Source organism: Pteropus medius, unplaced genomic scaffold (genome assembly GCF_902729225.1).
Source record: "Pteropus medius unplaced genomic scaffold, Ma_sr-lr_union100, whole genome shotgun sequence".
NCBI classification, from domain to species: Eukaryota; Metazoa; Chordata; class Mammalia; order Chiroptera; family Pteropodidae; genus Pteropus; species Pteropus medius.
In genome coordinates, this window is record NW_024344253.1 from 11,400,695 (window position 1) to 11,422,762 (window position 22,068).

A 22,068-nucleotide genomic window follows, 5' to 3' on the forward strand; every position below is an offset into this window, starting at 1 on the left:
CTTCTGGCATGATTAGGGCAATAAACTTTTTATTCTTAGCCCTCTCCCCGCCACCCCATGCACCAAAAACAAATCAAGAAACAAAAGCAGACAAAAGCAGCCTTTCCCTCTAGGCACCTCCTTCTGCCCCTATCACGCCATACCCGTATATTCTACCGCATGGTTTCAAATGAAGTGAAACCAAAATATCGAAAGCATTAATCTTTGTCCAGTTTTGCCTATTTAGTGGGAAACTGGTTTTTATTAGCGAGAACCATTTCCAACAGAAATCAGAACAGCAGAGGGAGGAATACAAAGTAGCTTGCACATAATCATGAGGTAGCCATGAATGACCACGGTGGCTGGTAGTGCCAGGGGCTTGAACTTCTCTAACTTTAAGAAAAAACATAATGTATGTGGTAGTTCAAAAGATTGGCTTTTAGATTCCCCGCCTCCACTTTTTGGCACTAGCTGGTAAAATAAATTGAAAATAAATTATTAAAACTAGATGCACACAGAATTTCCAAAAAAGATTATAGAAAACAAAAGTGAAATAAAACATTTCCATTCACAGAGGCGAGGATTTGAAACTTGATGCCATTAATGCTTCGATATGCTTTCTGATCTCACCAATTCTAGGAAATATAGTCATTACTTTCTATTGTTACAAAAATCTAAAGTAATTTAAATGATGTCAGGGTATTTAAGGTATTTAGAGAAACTTAATTAAATCAATCAGAATTATGTATAATACGGGTGATGATTTGAAAGTATTTAATTTTTTTCTTTTGAATTATTCCCTCAATTTTTTTTCCCATGGAAAAAGCATTTTGAAAGCTAATTAATTGAATAAAGAGTTCAGAAATAAACTGAGGCCCCACCTATGTTTGAATTAACATGATTTCGCTGTATTTCCAATGCATGTTGATGTACTTCTACATTTCTCCCATCATTTGTAAGATGAGATAATGAATATCTTCTCTATTGTGCAGATATGAGCACAAACACAACATATTTACGAAAAAGTCTTTAAAACAGGCACATACACTGCTCACAAGGGAATTGGTTCCATTTGCAAATTTCCATGAAGCCATTTGGTAGGCTCTTTGCAGGTATACAGGAAATTAAAATATTAATTTATACCAGACAGTTAAGTGAAAGATGAAAGAACATCAAGTGGTGTAATATCATTTTGGCGACTAATGAGATATAAAACTACTGGCAAGCAAGCAACTACTTAAAAACCTCTGGAAGCCAGGAGCCAAGGTTGTAATGGAGTCAACGTGGAAATATCTCATTAAAACTGTATGGACAGAAGAAACGCAAACACTGCATACTTAAATTTAAAATCACCTCAGTACGAGTCAAAGGGCCGACATGATACAAATGATCGTCCACAGAATCAGTGTTTCTAAATACAAAGACAAGAAACTTACACTCATCTGTTTCATAGGACTTATACATTCATTGTCTTCTAGCCTGTAAAAAAACAATTGGTATAATAAACCTGGAAACTGGGAAGATTAAGCAGGAATACTGTAGAGAATCCAATCCCATATTGTCTGCCCAAGGTTCAGTTTTCTCTACTGCTTGATAAGTCAGGCTGATCTTAAAGGTAGTAGGTGGACATTTTTTCAAGGCTAGTGGTTCTCAAAGTGTGATCCCAGACCAGCAGCATTGGCCTCACCTAGGAACTTGTTAGAAATGCAAATTTCCAGACCTACTGGATCAATAACTCTGGGCCTGGCAATTGGTGTTTTACCAAATCCTTCAGGTGATGTGTGCTAAAGTTTGAGAACCACCATTCTAAGGGCAGAAGATTAATTAGACAATCACTACTTAATCTTCAGGAGAGGAACAACAGTACAGTTTCTGATGGTAGAACGGGCTGGAAGGACCATAGCTGGATGAGATTCACCAGCAGTTGACTACAGTTTTGTCACTAAGATGGTCATCCTGCCTTTCCTTTCCTGGAACCCCTTTGTGGTATTGTAACAAAGAGAGGAAAAAGGTTTTGTATGGTGCTAGTGGTGTGGTAGTGAGTTTTTCTCAGTCAATAAGTGGTATCGTGTTTATAAGGAAATTGAGCATTGTTCTCAACTGAGCTTATCTTAGACTACCCAGGAGATGATTTTTTTTGTCTGTCTTCCCTGAATAATTGTGTTTTAGAAATCTATATGGTGTTCTAGTCCAAAACTTTAAGTTATTAGTTACTTCAACATCAAACACAAACATTACAATACAAGCAGAGGAAGAGGATCTCACAAAAAGACAGAAAGACAGTTTTCTAGATTGCTCCACTAATGAATGAGAACATGCTGTTTTTTTTTTCTTTTCCAGCATAATGAACTCATAATTATGAGTTCATTACTGTTTTCATAAATCTTGCCCAATAACAAATTCATTATTTCCACTAAAAAGTGCTTAAAAATAGTCTCTTGCTTTTTTAAGGCCACACTAAGTCTCACTAGGATCACCTAAGTGGCACCTAAGCATATGTAAGTTCTGGATTTTCTCTCTGTCTGCTTCCTTGTCTGCAAAGTAGGTATGAGTATTTAATGTTATGACACAGGTTTACTGTGGATATTGACCTGACGCCCTCAGACCTGAATCTTTAAAACAATCTTGTCTAACCAGTACTTCCTCTTCAGAGTGTGCATTTGAAAAATGGTTATCATTCATTTTGCATATTCCCAAACTTTGACGATGACCCACAAATTTAGTACTATATACTTCCTAGGGAAGCAAATAGAGAGGCACTGTTGGCTACAGGGCACTTTATTCTGAGTGAATAAATGTAATTGAAAAAGGTTTACAATTTGTGCACGTCATTCCAGACACAGACTGCCATGGTTTTCCGTGAACATATTATCCCATCATTTCCACCTGATTAGTAAGTTTTGTAAATTACCACTGAAGGTCTGCTTTAAGATCAAAGTTTAGATTTTGTTTTCTTTAGTTTCAAACACTCAAAATATTATATTACATATGACCTATGTATAAACACTACTCTTTTTTTTTTAACCCTACTTGAAATATCCCCATAACATTACAGATCTGGGGCTTCAATCAATTTTCAGCTCATTTTAACTGTTTATTTCCTTGAGACACTAAAGTGTTTATTCTGTGCACTTAGATCATGGTGTTATAGAGCATGGCCTTTGAATTCATGACATCTCTTCTGCCATTTACTGGTTATCTCAGGCAAATTTCTTAACCTCTCTGGGTCTCTGTCCTCATCTGAAAAAATGAGGAAAACAATACCTGTTTCATAAGATTATTGTGCTAATTAAATGTGACAATGTAGGTAAAGGTCTACATTCACAGTGGCACTCAAGTGTCACCTCCTTCCTGCTGTTTGTAACCTCTTGCTATCATAATCAGCTCCAAAGGTCTTCATTCTGTTTCCATTGATGGGACTGACTTGAATAGATTTTCCTTTCTTAAAGGAAACTTTCATTTATAAGAAGAGTTGTGATATATTTGAGGGAAGTCAAGGATATCTATTACATATTTACATTACCTTCTTACAGTTAAGGCTATTTGACTCAACTGACTTTGTATAAGCCTTCTCCTTAAAACAAGAATAAAAAGCCTAGTGATATTGTACAAAGAAGTTTCCACTTCAAGGTACTTTTGAATTATGTTACCATTTTGTCATGTTTGAAAATATTTTAATCTGAGCTGTTATGTATTTTAGCATCAGCCTCAGCCAGTCATTAAATAGCCTAAAAATGGTAAAAGGTAGCTAGTTTGTATCAGTGGAGAAGGACAGAAAATAATCATAAGGGGAGAGAGAACAAGGCGGTATAAAGAGGCAGCCTAAGCATCTTTAAAAGCTGATCGGGAGATGCAAGAGCTAAGAGAGAGCCTATGAACAATCCATTAGCCCTCCATCAAACTTATGCCCTCGCAGCAAGGAGAAATCTGATGAAGAGTATAGTATACTTAGCTGAGCTGTTCAGTCAAGAATTCCTTCACATTTGGAGTTTTCCAAGTGTTCATGATATGAACTTTACCAAAATATTAGAAAAAAGAGGAAATCTCAACCTTAGGTAACACACTTTTGGCAATAAATACAGGCAACTGAAAGCAACTTGCAGAATCATCTGCTAAGATTTGCAAATATATGGTAATAACTGCTTTAACTACAAAGGCTGTCTTGACCTTGGTCTTTCAGAGACCTTGAGAGAGAGTGATGGAAGAGATGGGTGGAGAAAGGCAGAAACAGGCACCAGAAGAGTGTGAGGGACTGGCTGGGGCATCCTGGGAAGGGACCCCCTTGTCTACCTAATTATCCCCCTTTATTCTCCACCCCTGGGAGGATTCCACTGACTTCATTGGGACCTGAAGTCCTATTAGTTAGATTATTTCCATCAAGCAATGTCCTTTTCTTTTTAATACCTTTGGGAAGTATTACATGACTTAGCTAATTTTCTGGTTGAAACCTGACATAGATGTAGAACAGAGTATGTTGGGAATGAAGGTGGATTGAAGACCAACGTGGGCCTCAGGTGGGCTATTGAAAATTATAGGCAAAGAGCTATGTATATTCTCTCATTTTTTTACTCTTTGTACCCATAATCAGGCTAGTACAAGAGCAGTGTTTGGACAGAGTATGGGGTAAATTTATTTTCATAAACTAGCCTTGGATCTTAGAATAGAGAATCTGTGGGAGGATGAATTTTGATTTCTAAATAACGAATGTACTCTGGGACAGGACATTCATAAATTGAGGCTGGCCTCTTTTGAATTTTTATATTTTACAAAAAATTGCTATACATTTTTTTAATTATTCTGATTTGCTATTCCACTAAAGCTTTTTATTTCCTCCAGTAAATTTTGTAGTACGCACAGGCTCACAAATGAGAACTGAACCTAAAATAAGCTACAAGAAACAATAACCAGAGTGCACTGCTTTCTTAAAAAACAAACTTTCAATTCTACAAAATATAAAAATTCAAAAGTATAGAACATAGCTCATTGCTATCTGAACAATTCACTGCTTGTTAAGATCAAAGAGTGATCTGTTCCTAATCTTGAATTATTGCCTAAGGAGTAAAAACTGAAGGTAAAGAGTGTTTTGTAGAATTGAAAAAAAAAAATGTCTTCTGGATTCTGTGGTGATCTCTTGGTGGCATACTGAATGATAAAGTTCTTTCTTTTAGATTGCCTAAATAAATCAGGGATATCTGTCTTCTTCTTAACCTTGTAGATAGTTTACAATATTTCTTAAGTCAGAAAAAGTTTACTATTACCAGCACTGAATCAAGTTGTCAGTTTTAAATCCTTACGTCAATATTGAAGAGCTGGTATTTTATTTTTAAAGGATGAATGACATGCTCAATTATGAATACATCTCTAGGGGCTGGGGAAATTGTAATATATGTCTTAGCAACTATACTTTCTAGAATACATGAGTTGGCTCAACCATTATAAGAAATATTAAATATTACTGTACATAAGACAGTTTCCAGATCAATTTTCTAGTAACATTTAAGAAAAGAAATATCCACTTAAAATATTGGCCTGAATAAAAAGACCTCAGACATTGGGTATATTTACCTGCCAGAGAGTAGAAATATTTTAAATTAAAAAACTTATAATTTTCTACATTTCATTCTGTGTCCCCATCTCCTTTAGTTTTTCTGAGACTAAAGCATGTGTAACTGACATCATGATTTCTGATGGTTGTGTAATATTTGAAGATTTAAAATGATTTCATCGTCATCCCCTCTCCTACCCCTTCCAGCTGTCTCCCTCCCGACACTTCCTGCCCCCTTCCCTGAGAAGTCTGCTCACTGAATGGAGATCTCTGAGTTCCTTTCCTCCAAGAGTGCTGATATCAAATAAGTTGCATTTAATGTTTTATTAAAACCAAATGTTATCCCATATGTTTAGATAACTGCGGAGCATAGAAATGTCTGTGCAACAAGGGATTAAGGCACCATTTTTTCTTTCCCTTTTCTTTTTTGCTTTGGGAGCAAAAACAAAGACTAATGGGACAGCCAGGGTGGCTGGTCAGTCTTCTGTCTCTTGGCAATATTTGGATCAGCAAATATCACTGGGTACTGTGTGCCAAAGGTTGCCATAACATTGACTTAAAACTCTGCCAGGAAAGAAATTTCTTCCTTTAGAAATAGGGAAATAAAGACACACAGTACCTTAAATGAAAAAGTTGGTGAGTACCAACCGGAAAATCTTGACAACTTAGGGCAATTTTGAAATGTTCTGGAATATTTTACAGAGAAAGTCATCTGTTTCTTGAATTATGACACCCAAGAATATATCTTTCTAGCTGTTTTCTTCTCCGCCAAATGCAGTCATGAGGGAAATCTTTCTCCAATGTCTGAATAATGTTTGGTAGTAGATGTCTGAGTGTTTATACATCAGCTTGACTTACCAGCAGATATTTCCTTAGCACGTGCATTTTTTAAAAAATGGATCAAATGGATCAACGTAGTGTTTTCAAAGGAGTGGTACTTAAAAGAGACCCATTTGGCAATAACATTGCAGGCAAAAGCACTGGGAAATAAACTTCGAGATTTAGAAATGTGTCAAGGAATGGAGACTCTGAAACAATGTGCAAAATCAGAGTATCGTTTGTGTCATCTGGATACAGCCTCCTATCCAGAATGGCCCCAGTGCTGTTTTAGTCAGGGAGTGGCCAATTGTTCTCTGACGCACCTGTTTCAGTGCGGCTGGCGGAGGGGGAAATGCTATCAGTTGGATTGGCAGGCATACTCTAACTCTTACTATTGAATTCCTTCAATGTGAGTCTCCTACACAATGATGTCATAGACACGGCCCACTCTGCCAAGCCACTCTCTCACGGCCTGGCGAACTCTGATGTCAGTCACGTGACAGGTCAGCTGGCTGATGCACGGGAACACTGCTGGCTGGAGGGCTGTGAAGGTCGGGTCTGGAAGGATCTGAATCTGATTGAGAACTGTGAGCACCATGTTGGTCCACGCCTAAGAGAAAGGATTCGAGAGAGTGATCAGCTTTCATCCATGGATTCATTTGAACTCTCAGGTGTGGCTAAGCCCTGGCAATTTGCAAATGAGTTTTCTCAGGCTTTTAGGCTGCACTAAATTAGTCTTTGCTAATAAACTCACTTTAACTTCATATATACAAGGAATAGCAGAGATTTATCTAACATTAGGAATAGCTTATTCTCAGCTTTTAAAAACAACAGAATTCTTATTTACTTCTCAGATTTTAAAACTCTCTTGCTTTCCCATAAGATTTCCATAGGACATATGACACTTCTAATCAGCAATCACTATAATAATGCCTAGAAAACTTGAAATAGGTCTCCTTTAATTTAAGATAACTTAAAATCATAAGCAAATCTCTAAGATATGAAAAGCAATTATTAAAATGTTATTTGTCAAGGTCAACTGTTAAAGAACAACCATACATCTCGGTTTGGACTTTTGCAAATCTAGGCTAGGATGATTTTTATGGATTCTGAATTATGAAATTGAGTTCTATGTTCAAGATACTTTAAAAGAAAATAATACATCTTCCAAGAGATTCATACTAATTTCAAATTTATGTTCATGCAAAGAATACATTACTTTACAGGTTCATAGAATCTTAAGGCCCAAGACTGTCTAACTTATTATGCTTGTGACAAGAGTCCACAATTTAAACATCAGATTATTTTTAAAGGGCTCTCTATGATTCCAGATCCCTCTATTTTTTCTCATTTTATCTATTCTTGAACAAAACAGTACCAATACTGTTTTCCTCTCAAGCTTATTTTTTAAATATATGATTGAATTACAAATATTAAATAAAGGAACATGGACACTCAAACTCTTCTGAAGAATGAAAATTTTTATGTGCTCTGGATGGGTTCGAAAAATTTGAGAAGAAAACAATTCATTGGTATCACCACCTAATAATACGCACTTTGCCTTCTTCCTTTAAATAATTTTTCATAACTAGAATTTCCGCAGTGTGTCTTCAAATAATAAGCTTGGGACTCCATACCAGTTAAAAGTACATCCATTTTATAAGCTTTAGCTTCATTTTAATTATACAGGTGAGTTCCTAATTCTCAATAATGTCTGTTAAAACTCATACACAAAAATTCTGAAATTAAGAGTAAAATGTCAGTTTCACACTGATATACTGACACAGATCCTATGTCTTACTCTCAGGCAATCCTCTGACTTTGGAGGGAAGCTGGGTCTCCTGTTGGTGTCTAGCAAATCTTGGAATGTGCATGAATGCTCTGTGAGGGGAACGTGTCTGTCATCAGAGGCCCAGCTTCCCCCTTGCCTTGCCGGGAAAGTGTCCTGGCATCCTCTGGCCTGCAGGAACCCACCTGGATCTGTGCTTCGGCGTCCCTCACAGAGACACTCAGGGAGCTGCCTGTGGAGCCTGAGCGGGGCCTCTTCTCCTGTCGCAGCAGCTCAGGGCCCGCACTGAAGGAATGCCGCACCTGTCCTTGGTCTATCAAGTGCTGGGGGCGCTGAAGCAGCGGGGACTCTTGGCCCCTGGGACCCAGTGGCTCTCCCTTCTTCTCCACTTTGACCTCTTTGGGGAACGTGGGCAAGTTATGCTGCTGTTTCCTCTTTTTGTATTCAGTCATCAACTTTGAAATGGTTTTGTCAGCTGCCATGGTGTAGATTTTGTTACCTGCGTTCTCCCACCACTCTTTCTTCCTGCTGGGGTCCTTCTTCTCCACCTTGGGGCTCGGAGGCAGCAGCAGCGTTTCTCCACTGACCCCCCTTAGGCTCAGACACTCGCCTACGTGATCCCGTGTCTGACTTCGGTCATCCTCAGAAGGCGTATCTTTCCCTGAGAACCCCCCGGTGGATGGAGTGGATGACTCCGACTGGAAGGAGGGAAGGATAAAGAATGGGTCGCTCTTGAAGATGGGCACTTCCTCCATACTGTTTTCCAAATCCAAGTGCATCTGGATGTAGTTATTGCACAGTTCCATGCACAGCTTGTGAAGCCTCTTGACCAGCCACACCCAGTCTGCATTGCTAATGGGCTGGACACTTAGAGAGGGCATCCGAGCCCTCCACTGCCTCTTCTCCTTGCCTCTCGGGGGGCTCACCTGGGCAGTCTCCTCAAAAATGTCTTCATCTTCTGATGAACACTGCTGTGACGAATCTGTGCTTCTTTCATCATCCTCAAAAAGGACTTTCTTCACTTGCTCGGCAGTGATGGTTTCTTGATTGGTGAGAACAGCACAGACCAGCGCATGGAAATAGATGTTGAAACTCATGGCGGACTGGCGGTAGAGGTTGGCAGCACCTCCAATGCCAGACACTTTCTTCAGCAGGCACTTCAACCCAGGGCTGGTGTCAAACTCTCTGGCTGTCCTGTACGAGTCCAGCAGCAAGTCAAATATGACGGCCAAGTTCTGCATGGAGATGTATCTGAGGAAGCCAGCCAGCTTGGTTTCTGGCATTTGAATTGTCTTCTCCTCTCCAGGAGAGGGGCCTTTGACAAACTCTTCTAACAAGATATCGTATAAGTTCTGCAGTAACACTTGATGAGACAGTAAGCTCACCACAATTTCCCTGAAAGAAACACTTCAATGAAAAGAAAGGGATTGATTAGGAGCCTTTTGCCTTATATATTTTAAAGCAATTTAGATGTTACACATTTCAGAATAACATCTGCAAAATTACAAACTATACTACTAGTATTTTAATGTGTTCCTTAAAAAAAGAGCATTACACAATAACCATTTTAATCATAATTAATGGAAATCCTGACACTTTTTAAAATCTAGGAGCTATAGAATTAATATGATGCCGAATTAACAATTATCTACAAGACTTAGGAAAAAGTTTTATAAAAAATTTTTAATATAACACAATTATGGGGTATGACACATTTTATTTTCTTTCATAGTTATAGTAAATTAAAACATATCAAATAAAAAAGTAATTCCTTTTGACTTGTATTTTTTTTTTTGAGTTTTATTTTAACTGGCTCTTTTCTTAAAGCTAAAGTTTTTAGCAATCTTATTGAAGTCTAGATTTCTAAGGACCAAACCAGCTGACCAGGATTAAATGCTAATGCTTTAGATGCACATATGTAAAAACTTCAGTGCTTCTAGTATGTAACAGAGAGGAGAGCCAAACATTGAAAAGTTTTAACATTAAAGGTATTATGGGGCTAACGTTTGTTTGCAAAGTTAAGAAAAGTTTAACTCACAGCTTAACACAAACCTAGGAGAGAAAGCATTCTTTTAACACACGCTAATTTCCTTCTGCATCCTTTCCTGCCAGCATGACCTGAGACTTTGTGGGCCTTGAATGCTCATTTGAATCCACTGAGATGCCTCGAAGGTCAGCTACGTAGGATGGAGAGGTGGGACAGGGTGAATCCTCTCTAGGCATCTGGCTAGGACTCCTGGTTGAGGAGCAGGCACGTCCCACCAGTCATTACAACTGCCCGCTTGTCCTAATCAGGGTGCAGACAAGATAAGGGAGTCTTAGAAGCAAATGTCCCTTGGTGATTTGGCCCCTTTTGTTCGGTTGGATTCTTGCACTAAGAAAACAATTTCAATTCCAGGTACTGTGTTTACTGAACATTTTAATTCACCAATGTGGTTTGGGTTTATGGTTTAACATTCTGTTCATTGCTCTTAGGATTCCATGAAAATAGCTTAATGCCATTATGTCGGAATTACTTCCTATAACCTGGAGGAAATGCTCTCCTTGAGAAATGGCCCTGACACTCCACCCCCTCTCCCCTGGCAGCCTGGACTCCTGAAGTAGGAAGCCCAATCAGAGGGGTGAGTTTGATATTTTCTATTACCTTTCCTAAGAAATGGAAAACCCCTTACCAGCAAACATTTAAAGAGAGGGCTGATGCAAAGTCATGTTTGAATTATGGAGTATCTTCATCAACCAAGATATTCCCTTGGGTTCTTTAGGATATAAAATTGCTAACTGTGCATGTGAAAAAGGACAGAAAATCCCCTTTAGGTTCAAGCAAAATGATGCAGCAATAAGAAAACAGTGAAGCAAGACTGAAGAGATCAAAATTTCAGAAAGATATACAGAAAGTGAAATAACTGTTTTTAGATACATCACGCTTAATCATCTATGCTGATAGAAGATCTGAAACCAACAAAAATCAATTGGTAATGTTTCGATTTGTGGTACCCAAGTGTTTCAACCTTGTTCTCAGCACGTCCTTTTAAGAAGGGGACTATGACGTGGTGAAACTTGCACCTTCCCTTCCTGCTTCTGATGCAAAGAAAAGTAAGTCTCCAGATGGCATAATTTGATTGAGTATTAACTGCATAACAAGTGGCTGGCTTAAGACATGCTCATGTTGGTATCAGAAACAGATTCAAAGTTTAAGGTATAGCTGACCCTTGAATAACAGGGAGTCTAAAATGCACAGATCCACTTATACGAGGATTTTATTTCAATAAATACTATATTTTCCTTAACATTTTTCTTTAGCTTTATTGTAAGAAAACATATAACATACAAAATATGTGTTAATTGACAATATTAGTAAGGCTTCTGGTCAACAGTTGTCTATTAGCAGTTAAGTTTTTGGGGAGTCAAATGCAAATTTTTGCTTACTTTGGGGAGCCCTTAACCTCTCCGTTGTTCAAGGGTCAGCTGTATAACTTAAAGTTCCATTAAGATTATGTGAACTATGTAAAGCATGGGGCTATCAATGTCAAAGTGACTTAGAAACAAAACCCAGATTTCTCTTTAAGTATCATAATCTGGTTTTAATTTAGTTTTTTTCCCCCATGGGTGATTTCAACGTGGACCTCTGAGGATGCAGCTGACCAGCATCTATACAAACTTTTCTTAGATCTAACTCATCTTCTCCTACATCCTATGCTAAGAACTGCCCCTGCATCAAATCCAAGAATGTAAAACACTTAAAGAATTTTAGGGAATATTTTTAGGCACAGTGGCCCCTGCTAAAGAATTAGTATGCTTTTTCTGTTTTACTTAATTTCATTGAGGGAGTAACTGTCTATTAAAAGTACTAAATAAACTGATGAATCATGTTGGTAAATTTTAAAATCTTAACCTTTAAACCAATAGCACAGGAATATTAGACTATTCTATTTTTCCTATGTTTTATTTATGTGAATTCAGCCTATTATTCCTGTCCCTTTTATTCTACTTCAAAAATATTTTCACTAAGAATAATTGGCTGGTAGGAAACAAGAAATATAAAAAGAAGAAAACAGGTAAAGAACTGAAATTCTAAAATAGATCAATGATTTAAAGATGTGAAAAAGGGGTACATAAAATAGATAAAAATGGCCAATACTCAAAAAAAAAAAACCCAAAAACCAAAAAACAGGTGACTGGTCACGGAGGGAAATCACAAAGAATTAGGGAGGAACAATTTGGATTTTGGTAAAGTGCTATTTCTGAAGGTGGGTGATAGGTTCTTAGCTATTTTGGTCTATTTTTTTTAATTTTTGAAACTTCTGCATATTCTTTTGCATGTACCACACACTTGACTAAAAAAATGATATCTGAAAATTTCACTGAAATGGTTGTAGCAATTAAACTGCTGTACTAAACAGCTAACATTTGGAAAAAATCTCTCTCCCTAAAATAGAAATGGTTTTGATTCTGGCTCTACCACTTTGCACTTGTGTGTCCCTAGAGAAATGGCTGAGCCCCCTTCTGAATGTTTCCTCATAGATAAATGTGAGTGGAAATACCTAGCCACTGTACTTCATGTATAGTGCTCAAATATTTATCATCATTACTGTTAATGGGTTTGAAATTTAAAAATGAAGATGAAGGCAACAACCAAAGTTTTCCAGGTCTAGGAACAATAGTTTTTAGGCAGGATGATAGCTACAGGCATCCCTTGTCTTATTGTACTTCACAGATGAGTTTTTATTTTTTTAAAAAAAATTGCAGGTAAGACCCTCCACCAGCAAAAGATTACGACTTGCTTTACTGCAGTGGTTTGGAATCAAATCCGCAATATCTCTGAGGTATGCCTGTATTTAAATAAGTTTCTTGTGGCACAGATCTTTGTCTCCTGACAGCTGTATTGCTCATGAAGAATTTATGTATTTCTCACTGAAACAATATGAAACACACCTCAAATTACAATTATGTATGATGCTATAGACACACTGAGTTGTGTCTCCCCGCCACTCAAATTCAGATGTTAAGTCCTAATGCACAGTACCTCAGAATGTGACTATCTTTGGAGAAAGGTCTTTAGAAAAATACTGAGGTCATTAGGTGGACCTTAATCCAATATGACTGGTGCCCTTATAAGAAGAGGAGATCAGGAAACAGACAGGTACAGAGGAAAGGCCATGTTAGGACACAGGGAGAAGACATCCATCTGGAAGTCAAGAAGAGAAGTTCCAGGAGAAACCAACCCTGCCAACACCTCAATCTCAGACTTCCAGTCTCCGGAACTGTGAGAAAATAAACTTCTGTTGTTTAAGCTGCTCAGTCTGTGGTACCATGTTGTGGCAGCCTTACAAACTAAAACATCTGAAACGTGGTTAAAAGGCTAACAATTTTCTACAAAAACCTTTGCTGAATGACTTTGTTTTCAGTACTCTTGTCAAAAGCTCTGATTACGATGACCAAGAACTGAGGATAAATGACTTTTCCTCTTTACAAGCTCTCTACATCTTTAAGCGCAGCTGCTCACCTTTTCTTGGTGTGTCCATTTGGCTTCTCATCAGGAGGCAGCTCAATAATGAGCTGACAGGACTGAGCATGATCGAAGTTGTTTGGAGTCTTTGGTGAGCACTGGGTATCCAACATAAACACCTGCACAGGTACACAGAGGGACAGTTCAACGCTCCATCATCCTCGACCTGACTCCACAGGGATTATTAGCTGGATGGCCATGGTAAACTGCTTACTCTCTACTCATTTTTCACCTATAACATGAGGTCGATAATGGGTTCCTATCTAGTATGTTTGTTGAGAGAATGTGTATTACAGGGACAAAGCACTGGAACAGAAGAGCAAATATTCAATAAATGTGAGCTGCTGACGCTAATGACACTACTTCTACCACGTGGCAATTCATTACACTCCCATGAGTAGGCACTAATGTTTAATAGTAAAAGTAAATAAAAAAGGGGGCTACATGTGTAAAAGATCTCCTGACTGTGACATTTGTTTGGTATTCTACCCAATACAAGAACTGGGACGCCTGTCAACTGGGACGCCTGTCAAGACTACTGATGTGGCCGTGCTACTCCATTAGGCAGTTCGGTGACATAAGACCTGCAGGAGGGACTCCCAGCAGTACGTCAAGCTTCTAAAGCCCCTGGGATCAAAACCCCAGCCCTTACCTGCTGGGCCATGGCTCGGATGCGCCAGTACTCAGCCTCGGCGCTGGGGGAAGAGGAGGGGGCCGCCACCCTCACCTGGCAGCCTTCCCCACTGAAGCTCTCGGTGCCACTGTGGAAGCAGCCCAGCAGGTCCTAGGGGGAAACACAGCAGTCGTTCACTGGGTACATCCCAGGGGCCCTGGGCCTTGTCTTAGATCTGACAGTGTACTGTGTCTGTGACAAAAGTACTAATTTAGCAACTTCTTTCTCAGCCTCTGCCAGATTTCAAGTGAGACTGCCTGCTAGGAGGGGAAGACTGGAACCTGCTCTGGCTCCCTCCTCTGAGCAAGTTACCTTCACTGGCTTGAGCGTGGCGGAGAATGCATCCTGAAGCGCACAGCAGGCCAGCCTCCACATTTCTTCCGTGAACACGGGGCCCGCTGTGACGAGGACGTACCTGCCCCAAGGAACAAGGAAAGTTGTCTTAAATCTATACATTTTTATTGCCACAAATTTAGGCCCTTATGGACACAAAGATTTATTCCATAGTTTCCTTACAAGTCTTCCTGTGTCTTACCATCTTGCCTTCAGGCTGTCTGGTATTCCATTGTCATAATACTACTTTCTAAACCATTTTAATGTAAAAATAGTAATGGATCCCCATTACAAATAGGCTAATGTTTAAATTTAGGCTTGCATTCAAGACTGTATATATTTTGTACTAATTTTTCCATTCTAACTCTGTCGTCCATTACTTTGCTACAAATAAACAAAACGAAACTCTTTGTCACTTGTAATTCTTACCTCCATGCATTTGTTCATGCTGTTCTACTTGCAAAGTCTCCACCTGTCAAAAGCTTACCCACCCTGGGAAACCTGACCAAGTGTCACTATTACAAAAAGCCTTGCTGCCACCCTACTACCCCTCCCCCCACCCCGTCCTTTCTTGGCATTTATAATTCCTCCTTACTATTATTTTTCACATGACTCTCTGTTATGTCTTTTAGAATAGGCTGTAAGCAACTTGAGGGTAGGGACCTTGACTTATATTACTACCTGTGCAGCAGAGTACCTGTATAATGCCTAAACAATAAATATTTGCTGCCTGAACACCGAAATGACAAAAATATTAGCACAGTCATTTTTACTTATTAAAAAAATCTAAAAAGTAGATTGCTACTACAAAAAAATATTTTAATTTCCTTGGATTTCATAATAAAAACCCCAATTTCATGGAGAGCCAAAGAACTCTTTTCTCACCTAATACAGGAACAGCCTACTCTGGAGATGGTTTCTGTAGGCTTGGCCACACACGCGACCAGTAACTCAAAGAGGTCCTTCAGCATAGTATTGATCATGCTTTCATATCTGATATCTACAGGAAAAAGCAAAATCAAGGTTTCACTCAATGCTACTGTAAATGAATGGGTTGAAATGGCATCTATAGCAAAAGAGGAATGTCTGAGAGAAAAAATATATATAATATTCATTTCTAGTTATATCAAGATGAAATATATGGTTCACTTCTATGTGTTGATTTACATTTTTCAAAGTTAAATATATAATTTACTTAAGTAGAATAGACCATATAGTACACAGCCTGAATACTTAATAGTAAAAAATTTTTAAATCTTTAAAAAAGGGGTGGGAGGAATAAATTATACTTTCCTTATTGCTGACGGTCAAATTAAACGGCTCTTAGAAAACAAAACATTTCTCGTCCTACTACTTCTTGAATCTCTTAAGTGTGGCTTCAGTCTGCACACTATCTACAGACTAAAGAAAACAAAACTTTCAAAAATCACATTCTGTTTGCTCGATTCAAGGAATATGTCAGTATGCTTTTCTTCAAAGTCTTGTGATGCCAAGAAACCAATTTTTAGTAGAATCTTCCAGGGTCCCATACTGTGCAAAGCAACGACCTCGTCAAAAACATTTACCCTGAGGGAGATGATTACTGCTTAAATGTGGAAATACTCACTCTGTTTCTTTTTTTCTTTCTTTTCTTTTCTTTTTTTTTTTTGCAGGGCAAATTTTCTTTACTAAGCTTAGTAAAAAGTTTCTTTTTTTCCCCCCTCTTTAATCCCACCTCCCCCCCACTTCTGCCCCTGACCTATGGATATTCCCTTAAGAACTGGATCTCTGAAGGCGGGGCGTCTCTTCCCACACGCTCGTGTCAGGCGCACCTGGGATATGGTCCGTGGCTCCACTTGGGGAGCAAACCCCGGACATTCTGCGTGTAAAGCAGACATGGTAACCACTACACTATGGAGCCACCCTCTAAAACACTGTGTCTTATCTTTGCTTTTTGAGTCTCCCTTGGGGTCAAGTTCTCATTAGTTTCTCTAACCCGTCCAAGGAAGCCTTTCACCTCACCTCTTTCTTTATAACCTTTAGAGCTGGCAGCAATATTTTTTCTCTTAAATTTCCAGATCTTCTTACAACAAGAAGCACGAGCAAGAATCTGTATTTCACAAATGTTGCTCCACTGGTACCACGGTGGATCTATCCCCTCTGCCTCTAGTTTGCTCTCCATCTGTGAGCTTCAATATCCTATCTACTCCATGCTTTCACATCTTTTTCAAAGTGTTACAGATATTAAGAACCTTCTCTTTACCCCTAACCTGGTTAAACAACTTCTTGCCCATAATTTCAGCCTTTTCTAAAGCTTCCTCCATTTAGCTTTCCCAGATGAAGCAGGAAACTAAGGTACCCCCCCACCCCCTCTTTCACTCCTAGGGATAATTCTTTTTTTTATAATAAACTTGAACTTGCTTCCCCTCTCCTAATGCACAAATATCCTAAACCTTATTAAGTATTTTATTTTTAGTTACACATATTTTAAGGATTCTGTTTGATAATTCTGTACAGGACACATGGGTATCAATTTCCTTTTTTGACAATCTACTATTAAAAGTCTGGCATTGACTATGTAATTCTATTTTAATTCTGAGGACAAAAATCATGTACTGGTATTTGTACTAGGTATTTACTAAGCACTTTTAGACAATGATGCTGTCTGCTAAAAAAATACTCAGTGCGAATTGCGAGGCTGCTATAGATACCTGAGTGTATAAAGCTTTGAATGTGCTCCACCACCAGCTCACAGGACAGACCAATGGCATGCTTGAAGTTAGCAGAGGCCACATCCCAGTAAGAATGGTCTTTATGGCTACGACGGAGCCAGAGGGACATCACAGGAAGGAGAAGATGAACAACTGCATAGATACCAAAGCCTGGTCCTGAAAAAGAAAAGTCAGCATCAGAATTGTAATCTCAGTAACTGTCCGTAATGAAAAGGAAGCTGTTCACCATCTCTTGGCATTACCGATCCCTTTTGACAGAGCTCCCATTCTCTGAGAAGGTGCAAAGAAAAAGAATTTACCAATTTACCACTCATCAGGAATATAGGTCTTCAATGGCATTTTCTTTTTTGTTTCTGCATGATTTTAGTTATATGTATGCACAACTTATCCATTCCCTTACTGATGAACATTTAAGGTGTTTCTTTATTTTCACTTATAGAATGAAAACAATGCTGTAATGAAAATCTCCGAAAATGCTGAAGGCTTTTAAAAATCTGATTACAAAAGAAGTCATCCTTTTTTATAATAAAAACAGAATACACATGATAATACAAAGAAGAAAATCATATTTTGATAAATTTCCTTCTAGTAATTTTTGAATGTATGTGTTTTAGGGTATGTGTGTATTTATAAATGTATACGATTTCATAAAGTTGAGATTGTACTCCGTACTATATACTTTAACATAATGCAATATAAACAATTATTCATGTCATTAAGTATTACTCACAAATACTCATTGTAATGCCTACAGAATATTTATATGCTTTTACCATAATTTACTGATCCCATTTACAGTGTTCATAATTTTTCTGGCATTCAGCAAACTATACACACATACACACACACACGCACACGCACGCACATATACATATATACATGTAATCTTTATTACTGTTAATTTTCTCTGATGATTGCTTATTAGGTTAAATTCTCTTCACACGCTTAGTAGCACTCAATGTGAAAGGAGAAAATGGTACTGATTAATAAAACAGATTTAGAAATAGTGGCGTATAATTCTATTAGAAAAAAACAATCTTGAATGAAAAGCTTTTAACTTTTTAACATGTGGGAGTAGCCATGCTCACCTTGATTAATTCGGAATAAGAAGTTCCTAAGGGCCATTTTTTCCCTGTACTATCAGAGTACTAGGGATCACTAAATGTCTTTTATAAGATCTAATCACCCACGACCCTTCTACAATCAAGATGTTTCTGTCTTAATACTGCACATACGTTTGAGTGGTTTGTTTATATCAGTGGGAGACACACTGAGCCCCAGTGACAGGTCTGAGGCCAAGAGCATGTGAGATCCAGCCGAAATGGAAAGTCATAATTATGGGGAACAGAGCAAAGCCAACTGGCTCACGGAGACATCAATACCCCAGCCTTGGCCTGATTACTGTGGGGCTCCAACACATTCAACTAACTGGCCACCACACATTATTTGTAAGTGGACTGGTGGGAAGACACATAAACAATAAGAAGACGTACATTAAATATCACTGCATCATCGCCATCCAACAAATATTGAGCACCTATTATACTGTCTGGGGTTACGGCAGTGAAACAGGTAGGCACTCACAGAAATATCTTCCTGAAAAAAGTTACATGTATAACAATTCCCCCAAAAGACAGACATAGAAATATTTACCAGGTGTTTTGGTAATATCTCTCAATAGCTCAAAGAGTAAATCCAAGGTAGGGGGTTGGTGCTGACGTGGACAGTTAGACACAGCTGCTGTTAGCTGCTCCAGCAAGATGATCCAGACTTCTATCAAACCTGGAAACCAAGAACCAGACCTCTGTGTAATCCAGTTAAACATAATATAGAATCGTCACAAGATCAAATTAAACACTGAATGTGAAAGGTCTGAAATGCCAAATGCTGTACGGATATGAGTCATCACCCAGAAAGGTAGTCCTCAGGGCCTACAAGTAGGGAGAGGTTATGATGTACATATTCTGACAAAATCAAAGGAAAATAAAAACGCTCAATTTCTTCCTACTCCCCTTCAGGAAGAAAGTGACATGATATGTAAATTCTACTACATGAAATGATTGTCAGATTTCTCAGGAGTTGATAGCAAAATTATGAAATATCCTTTTAGTTCTACCATTGTAATCTATCTTATTTTTTAAAATTATTATAAATACATATAACAAAAAATTGCTATTCTAACCATTTTTGCATATGATTCAGTGGTATTAAAAACATGCATGATGTTGTGCAACCATCATGACTATGTCTCCAAAACTTTTCCATTACCTTGAATAGAAACTGTCACCATTACGTAATAACTCTCCATTCCCCCCTCACTCCAGCCACTAGTAACTTCTAATCTATAAATTCGCCTACTCTAGATACTTCATATAAGTGAAATCATACAATATTTGTCTTCCTGTGTCTGGCTTATTTCACTTAGCATACATTTTCAAGGTATATCCATATTGGAGTGTATATCAGAACTTCATTCCTTTTAATGGATAAATAATATTCCATTGTATGTATATACTACATTATTTGTCCATTCATCTGTTGGACACTTGTGTCGTTTCTACCTTTTGGCTATTGTGAATAATGCTGCAATGAATACTGTAGTATAATTATGTTTGAGACCCTCCTTTCAAATCTTTTGGGTATATACCTAAGAGAGTAGCATTGCTGGGTTATATGGTAATTGTTCAGTTTTTTGAAGAACCACTAAATTGTTTTTCATAAAGACTGCACAATTTTACATTCCAGTGAGGGTTCCAATTTCTCTACATCTTTACCATATTTTTTTCTTTTTTTAACTATAGCCATCCTAGTAGGTGTGAACTGGTATTACTTGTCCTTTTGATTTACATTTTCCTAATGTCTAATGATGTTGAGCATCTTTTCATGTACTTATTGATCATCTGTATATCTTTTTTTGAGAAACAGCTATTCATGTCCCTTGTTCATTTTTACAGTGAGTTATCTTTTATTGTTGAGTTTTAGAAATTATTCATATGTTCTGGATATTAAAAGCAAACCAGATTTATGATTTATAAATATGTTCTCTCTCATTCTTTAGGTTGTCTTTTCACTTTCTTGATAATGTCCTTTGATACATAAAAGTTTTTAATTTTGATAAAGTCCAAGTTATCTGTTTTCTTTTGTTGCTTTTTCTACTTTACATTCTTTGCTCTTCTTTGTGCCCCATTTTCCTTAAGGGTCTATCACTCATCTCTAGTTTCTGTTTTTGCAATCTATAAATTATGTTTAATTTACCTGTCCATGTTGTAGTTTGCAATCCTGGCACCCTCCTAATCCTGTATACACACAAATCACTGTGTCTGTGACTCACAGGTGGGGAACTGATGTTCACAGTTTGTCTGTCCACAGCAGTACACCCTCCAGTACACATTTCTCTTCCTTCTCCTCTTCTAAGGGTTTCATTTTTAAAATAAACTAATTTTTAATGCTGCTCATTACTAGGCAATGGAAAAAGCATGAAATTCTTTTTATTAGACCCAAACAATTTTCGTTTTGCCATTTACACAGCCAAGATCTGAGCCAAAATTTCTGCGCATCACTGCCTTTGGAACTGAGTGAACCCATAGCTCAGAAAACTCTATAGAAAAAGAACTCCATTTTCCTGGCTTCACACAAAAAGACCTAGAGTAGAATATATAAAAAAGAGCCACTGTACATTTTAACTTTAACATTTCCAATTTTCCTGCAAAAGAAAACTGTATCAGAAGATGGTGTTTTTAAATATTCCCATTAAAAAAAAAAAAAACTTCCCCAGTTTTGAAGAAACTCCTATTCTCATTAATAGGAGGCAAACCCAAAGTCATGGACAATAAATATAATAAAACTAGGTGACAAATTCTCATGAACCTCAAAATATAAGCAGGTATGGACAAGCTAATTTATAGGACACACAAAAGACATTACAAACCACTAGCGGGGAGGTGCAAGCAATAAACTCCAAATGAAAAACTACAGGACAAAGAACCTCACTTCTTTAACAAATTAATTGCAAAATTGTTAAAAGGAGTAGGAGAAAGAAATCTTAGATCGAAAAGAATTTAAGAGATATATCAGCCAAACGCACAGTGTGGAGCTTATGTGAATCCTAAAAACTTAACATTTGTAAGAAAATTGGAAAAAAAGCTGAAAAGATATTTGATGTTATTAAAGAGTTATAGTTAACTTTTAGGTAGAATAATAACTTCATAGTTATGCTTGTTATCCTTAAAGAATACACATTAACACATTTACAGATGAAATGCAATAATGCCTGAGATTTGCTTTAAATAATATGGAAAGGAAAAAGTGGGTGGGGGTAAGGGAGAGAGAGCATGCATATTTGTGTGTGTGTGCATGTGTGTGTGTTTGTGTGTAAATATATATGAGATTGAAGATTCATTACACCATTCTGTCTAGTTTTATATATGTTTAAAATTTCCATAGGAAAAAAAGTAATTATTTGCCTTTGGAAACTAGAGGAATAATGTCTCAGAATATATCAATGGTGAGAATTAATTTTTAATCCTAACTTAATGCTTTTACTTCTATTCTTTTTTCTGATCTAGCTGTTTCATATATAATTAAAACTTTAAAGCCCTCAATGAACTTATACTGTGGGAAACTTTAGATAGGTGCTTGGCTGAACTTTATCCATAAGAAAATGGGCTGCCAAGAAGAAAAAAAAGTGTATTAATGATCGGCACAAATGGGAAG

General features: G+C 37.6%; 1 protein-coding gene across 4 annotated transcripts in view; it reads right to left on the minus strand.

The window, feature by feature from the left end:
• Positions 1–2,741: 2,741 nt before the first annotated feature.
• Positions 2,742–22,068, minus strand: part of ARFGEF3 (ARFGEF family member 3) — an 80,245-nt gene continuing 60,918 nt past the window's right edge. The window contains exons 21-28 of one of the 4 annotated variants that reach the window (XM_039869777.1): positions 19,009–19,137; positions 17,335–17,511; positions 15,530–15,644; positions 14,624–14,726; positions 14,291–14,422; positions 13,636–13,757; positions 8,318–9,527; positions 2,742–6,953 (exon numbers count right to left, since the gene is read on the minus strand). In XM_039869777.1, the coding sequence (XP_039725711.1) occupies positions 6,762–6,953; positions 8,318–9,527; positions 13,636–13,757; positions 14,291–14,422; positions 14,624–14,726; positions 15,530–15,644; positions 17,335–17,511; positions 19,009–19,137 (2,180 nt within the window). In that variant the 3' untranslated portion in view covers positions 2,742–6,761. Of the gene's footprint in view, positions 6,954–8,317; positions 9,540–13,635; positions 13,758–14,290; positions 14,423–14,623; positions 14,727–15,529; positions 15,645–17,334; positions 17,512–19,008; positions 19,138–22,068 lie in introns of all 4 variants that reach the window. The other 3 variants (XM_039869776.1, XM_039869778.1, XM_039869779.1) reach the window with 3 other exon arrangements.